Genomic DNA, 6696 nt, shown 5'->3' with positions numbered 1-6696 from the left:
GCACACACACACAAGGACACTATATTTTCTTTATTTCCTCCAGGGTTTCTTTATTTATGCTGATTTTTTTAAGTCTATCCGGAGCGAGTGGATCAATATTTTTTATTTAACAATCCTGTCTTCATTATGAACCATATTCCTTCAAATGACTGAAAATATATGGAATATATATATGGAATTGGAAAACAAGAAAGTGTGTTCCAGGGCATCAAAAACTTGAAAAATTTCTACCAGATGGAAAGCAAACTGGAATTGAATTACAGAAAGAAGAATAGAGAAACCAAAGAACACTACTATCAACTTTAACAAAGGCAGGAGGGAGTCCAGGGAAGGTCTGGAGGGTAATTAATTAAGAGGGAGCTTTCCAATAGGGAGACCAGTGCACCCTTGCCTCTCCCAACACCCCTGCCCCACAATGGGCTGCCAGTAGCCATTCAGAATGGAAACCCAGAGTCCTGCTTGGTGGAGGTCTCCTAGGATGAATGTTTGGGGCCGGAGAAAGGAGCCAAGTAGAACCTGAGATAACTCCACATATCCTTCAACATTACAGAAAAGAAAGGGAGGGAGGGAAGTAGAGAGAGAAGCAAAGAAAGGAAGCTGACCCTGGCATTTTTCCATAGAAGTGGAATATTTGAAACTGCTGGAACTAGAGAAGCAGTGATGTGTCACAGGTACTTTGTAATCTCCAGGAGAAATGGAAAGGGACCTCCATGCACTAAAAGAAAAGCTACTCACAGACTGGGTCCTGCACAGCCTGGTTGTGAAAGCAATGGTCACTGTAGGCAGGCTGTTGTAACTAGAAGCTAGTATTTACTTACAGACGCGCCGGTACAAATCTGAACAGACCACCAAGAGTGACCCAACATCTTAGGAAAACTAATACTGTGAAAAAGAGCACAAATCCCTGCCAGTAGAAAAACTACAATGAGAAAACAGGGTTAACAAAGGAGAAAACTTAAAAAGTTACTTTACTCCACCAATTCTAAGGCGCATTTGAACGTCTCTGAAAGGAGGATGCACCTTATAATCGATGGTGTCTGACAATCACGCAGCCAGCTGAAGTTCAGGACTTAGGAGCATGAAAATCTCCGGTTGGCATTTTCTGGTAAGAGAAAATACTGCCAATGTTCTGTTACATTTGATGGCGTGAAAATAACATCTCCACACAGAATAGTGTGAGTATGTACCCAAAAGCCAGGAAAAGGCTTCTAGGTAAAAGAAACCATTTTGAAAATTGAATAGTGTAATAACCTTATCATCTTGGCTGAACTGCAGAATAGACATTTGTGAAAATAAAAATGACGTTTCCCCAGCATGAAGGGGCAAATCCTGCTTTGCTATGTCCACCAATCTTAAACCATTACATCCTGATCTTTACTCCATCTTAATCAAACGCCCACACTGAAAGACCTGCCTTAAACCTGACTTCAAAATCTCAATAAATATTTCAGTTTTCTCTTTCCTCCTCTGAGGCACACTCTTAAGGGTAAGTAGCATTCTCCTTTACTCAATCAACTCAGTTTTGTCTTATGAACAGATTGGTTGGTGATATTTTGGGGAGCTAGCATTCAACAAGTTGAATTTAAACTCAGAATAACATGCAAGTATGAAGGCAAAATAAAAATATTTGCCACTCACAGGTGCTTTCTGGAGAAATTACTTGGAGATACATATAGGAAAATGAAAATTAATTTTAAAATGTCAGGCCTGTGAAATAGTAATGAACAAAACCAAATAAACCAAAAAACTTAGTAAGCCTAGATAATTGCTGATTCATAAATAACGAACTAACAGCAATTTGGAATAAAATCCTAAATGACTACAATATGGAGCAGGTAATGGGAGGGAATTAGGATGTGACGCACGTTCTTTGGGGAGAAATTAGAGATATTTATTATTGGCTTTGAAAAAAATACGTTTCATTAAGTGTATTAAAATTTTAAGAGTATTCACTAGAAAAAAAGAAAATGTTTAATTTTGGCATAACTACACTGAAAGAGACAATGAAACTCAACCTAACAACAGTAAGTGAAAACAAACAAACAAACAACGCCAAACCCAAAGCCCAATCGTGGGAACACATACAATAGGATGGCAGGCATGAGTCCAAGCTTGAGGGTAATCAAAACGAAGCTGAAAGTCAGCGCACCAGTCAGCAGGAAATAGCACCTTCAAAGGTTTCTTAAAGAGAGTTTACTGAAGGGGCTCTTCATGGATGAGGGCAGGGTTAGGGAACCAACAGGGATGGTGAGCACCAGGATCTAGCAACAGGGGGCAGTGTCACCACCCCCGGGTCCAAAGGGGCAAGGGGAGCAATGTCACTGGGACCTGCTCAGGGCTGGAGATGTTGGGGAGGGGCCACCTGTCCAAAGCTGTATCTTTAGGTAAAGGAACACAGATTCTGCCAAAACTAGTGCGGCAGAGAGACAGCCTCACATTTGCCCCACACGACTGCGAGCTGGAGGGCACAGGAACCCAGGTTCTACCCGCCATGGACACGAGCACCCCAGGTACGCACAAGACACTAAAGGGCACAGAACGATCTCTGGGGTATACAGACTAATCAGCACTGGTAACAAACACTGATATTGGTAAAAGTAAAACAAAATAAAGGCAAAAATTAAAATGCATTTTTATACTTGATTCAAGGAACATTCATGTGGCACAGAAATGTTAAAAATAACATTATGAGGGCCGGCCNATTCAAGTGCTAAATCATTATTTAAATGTTATCAATTTCCAGAGCTTTATCCTGTCTATTGTTTTTCCTTTCAAATAGAGGTTCCCAAAGTTTCTTGGTTCACTATACCTGTAGTATGTCAGTAATTTTTTCATGATTACCCTACTATCTCCTAATTCCTTGTATTAATGTTTAGGTTCAAAGCAGCTTAATAAATATTTTTGTGTTAATCACTAAGTAGCTTTTAAAAAATATTATACAAACATACTGAAAGAAAAACATTTTTGTTTCATTATCAAATAACCACAATTACTTATGAGATGTATGTGCCTATTGTGTACTGCACAACTTCTCAAATCTTGGAATCAGATTGGATATAGCTAATCTTGTTTCCTGTACCATGTTAATTTTCATTCAATGCTTCCTTTTTCTTGGGGCAACTGTCAAAAACCTAGCTTTACAAGGATAAGAAGTTGCTGAAAGGTAGAGCATGATCTGATGTTAAAATTGTGAATGACTTCAAGCTACTAATTTGCTTGGTGTCTGACAAATGTGTATCCCTGTGAGTCCCTCAAAAGTTTAAACACTTTTGCAGTGTCCTATGAGTTCCCTATGGTCAGTCACCTTGGCATATAATTTGGGAGCTGTAGCCCTAGAATCACAGACACATTCAAAAGAGTCTTATTAGAATCTTCTTTTTCCTAATTTAATTTTATGTGCTTTTTCATTTTCACTTTTAAAGAGAGTTAATAGAAAGATATAATGACATATAAACTTTTTGCAGGGTGATAGTTCATAAACACGGTATATTTTTGGCAATTAAGAATGTATACAGTTATACTTTCTTAGTAAAATAAACATGTGAACATATAATGTCAAGTATAAAATATCCAGGCAAAATATATTCAAGTGGTTTCAGTCAAATAGAGAGAAGCTTTCTACTCCATTTTCCCTAGAGTTTAAAGGAAACTGTCATACCTAAAATAATTTGTTATTAATAATAAATAATTTCTTAAAAATTAGCTTTTCTTGAGAATGAAAGATTTTATGCAGGCAGGACAGTTGTTTTTCTACGAATAGAGAAGACGTCTGAAAAAAATTAACTCAAAATTTGAAACTTCACTTATCACATTTATTATCTATAATATACTTCATTTATTATAGGAATTTTATGCTTGATCTCGTCTCACCAAACTTAGTGGCTCTATTTTTATATAGTTTCATATTTGTATATGAAATACTACATATGTATGAATATAGAGTAATTGACTCTGGGCAGGAGGAAAAGAGTTCTGAGTTAGAGAATTGGTTGGAAATGTTTTCTGATTGGTTTCCCAGCTTAGTCTATTCCAGGACTGACAGCACACAGTGGAAACAAGAGGCTTGAGGTAGAGCTTCTCTCACTACCCATTGAGAACTGCCCTCTGGCTGAATGGCAACAGGGAAAACACAACTATGAGAAGAGTGTAGTCAGTTCAGGAAGGTAAAGCAGAAAAGAACTTACAGTGAAGGGCAGTGGAAAAAGAGAAAGAATGAAGTGCAAGAATGTGGTACTCAAGTTGGAGCAGTTTGCTTAGAATTTCTGCAAAATTTAAACTCACGTTTCATAAAGTCCGTGGTAGAGAATTAATTTACCTAGAGATGGCTACGTGAGAAATTATTTTACGTAGAGTTACAATGTAGATCTACCTACCTTGTCCACTCAAAATCCTCTGCATTGAAGATGTTTTTAAGTAATAAATCTCTCACTAGGTCTCTGCAGTGAACATAAAGGATAAGCAATGCCCCTAGCACCGTTTTCGTTCGCAAGTTAATAGTATCCAGCACGACCAGCTCTGCAACCTCTTCTAGACGACAGAGCACACCAGCATGGACCTTCTCCAACTCTTCTCTTGAATGAGAACTCAGAAAACTTTTGACACAATCATTATAAAACATGATCTGGCTCTGAAAAAGTAAGATATAACTGATAAGTGAAGCATAAATTTTATAAATTAAAACAGATGTTTTCATGAAGTGTATGTCGTGTATGTGTGAGTGCATTTGTGTGTGTGTAAAAGAGAGAACTTACACATTTGTATGTCTTTGAGAGTCAGAGATTGAATTCTGATTAATGCTTGCAGGGGCTTATTCATTGATAAAAGGAAAACTATGTGTCATCAACATTTATACTACGTAAATGCTGTATTCTTAATCCATCATCGCTACGCTAAGTAATAACCTGGGAACAGCAATAACGGTAGAAAACGCTAAGATGGAATTAGTACTGTTTCCTCAGTTGACTATGTTATGACTGCAATCACAGTTTTTAGATGATTAATATAATTTCTGTTATTTGATCCATCTCTGACACTCACTCTCCCCATACATGCCAGAGCTGTTTTAGGAAGTCCACTGGATTAGTGTCAGGCGGACCTGGCATTTAACGGAGGGGGATATGTCAAAAGTCTTCGTTCAGACAAGTGGACCCAATGTAATCACATGTATCCTTAAAATTGGAGAACTTTTCCTGCCTGTTAGCAGAGGGAGATATGACTAGAGAAGAATAGTCAGGGATGCAACACAGCTACCTTTGAAGATGAAGGAAGGGACCTCAGGCCTAGGAATGCCAGTGGCCTCTAGAAGATGGGAAAAAACCCCCCGAAAAACAGGGTCTCTCCTAGAGCCTCCAGAAAGGAATACACCCCTGCTGGCATCGTATTTTAGCCCTGTGAGACCTGTGTTGGCCTCCTAACCTATAAAACTGTAAGGAAATGTATTGTTTTAAGCAACTAAGTTTGTAGTATCTTTTTAATGACAGCAGTAGAAAACTAATACAGTACAATATAGAGATATCCCTAGGAAAATAAGTTATGGTTTATTTTCATTCAACTTTTTATTATGATAAATTTCAAACGATGAGAATGTTGAAGGAATGATAAAACAAATACCTATATACCCACTATCTATATCCTACAATTAACTTTTTGCTATATTTACTTCATCATGTATTTGTTCATCTATCCATCTATCTGTCCATCTTACTTCATGATGCATTTCAAAATAAGCTACACCTATCAGTACCCTTCATAATGATTTATTTCTAAGTCTCTGCCTTCTTGGCAATGTAGCTACAATTAAATACTTATATATCAAAGCAGCAATAACTTACCACAGTGAGGACCACTTGCCCTGGATGAGATACAGCCCAATGAGTAAAAGGTTGGTAGTTCCAGTCTTCAACCCCTTGACTTACAAATCTATAAACAAAAAACGAACTTATATTATTTATTTTAAATCACTGATTATGGCCATTTAATGATCAAGCATAACAAGATCACAGGGGAGCTTTCCATTAGGATCTCTGATTTTTTTGTTCTAATTTAGGTATATGTACGGGACCAAATAGCGTTAATGGTCTTAATTCATGCATAATGCATATCCCTTAAATTCCTCTTTAACATCATCTGCACTTTTCTAATGAGGCCATTAAGTTTCTGGCATGGAAAAACTGTATTAAACTAGGAGATGATACCTATTAGCTCTGAATTTCTAACACTATAATGACAAAATCAGCATTTAAAATAATTTCTACAAGATTGAGTATTGAACTGAAACCAGCAGATGAATTTTCATGGTAAATTCCTGCATTTAGCTTTAAAAATTAATTATAAAGGAGAAAATAGGACTTATGAGAAATATCCACAGGTATTTTTATATAAGACCAAAGTTAATATGTGTCAACAATATATGTTTGATATTGTTATAGTGGGGTTTTTTTCCATACAGAAATTTTAAGTTTCTCTAAGTCAATTTAAGTCAAATTGAATCACTTTACGTTTTTTCACTAGTATGTTTTACAAATTCTCAACACTAAATTTCATTTATTTTCTTCTAATACTTAAATGGCTTTTTTTTTTACTTATCAATCTTAAATTTATTTAACTTATTTGAATATTTAAAGTGAATACTGGTTCTTTTAATTTTTGCTGCAATTGCAAATGCTATTTTTATTATTTTTCATCACTGCCCATGAG

At 36.6% G+C, this 6696-nt stretch overlaps 1 protein-coding gene across 1 annotated transcript in view; it reads right to left on the bottom strand.

The window, feature by feature from the left end:
- Positions 1 to 6696, bottom strand: part of LOC109376190 (dynein heavy chain 14, axonemal-like) — a gene marked incomplete at its 3' end in the record, with an annotated part of 144703 nt that overhangs the window by 52660 nt on the left and 85347 nt on the right. The window contains 3 exon segments of the mRNA XM_019631993.1: positions 4374 to 4646; positions 5038 to 5057; positions 5832 to 5919. Of these exon segments, the coding sequence (XP_019487538.1) occupies positions 4374 to 4646; positions 5038 to 5057; positions 5832 to 5919 (381 nt within the window).

Source organism: Hipposideros armiger, unplaced genomic scaffold (assembly GCF_001890085.2).
Source record: "Hipposideros armiger isolate ML-2016 unplaced genomic scaffold, ASM189008v1 scaffold_1060, whole genome shotgun sequence".
In the NCBI taxonomy this organism is placed as follows: domain Eukaryota; kingdom Metazoa; phylum Chordata; class Mammalia; order Chiroptera; family Hipposideridae; genus Hipposideros; species Hipposideros armiger.
The sequence above is the reverse complement of the archived record's forward strand: the minus strand, read 5'-3'. Positions and strand labels throughout refer to the sequence as shown.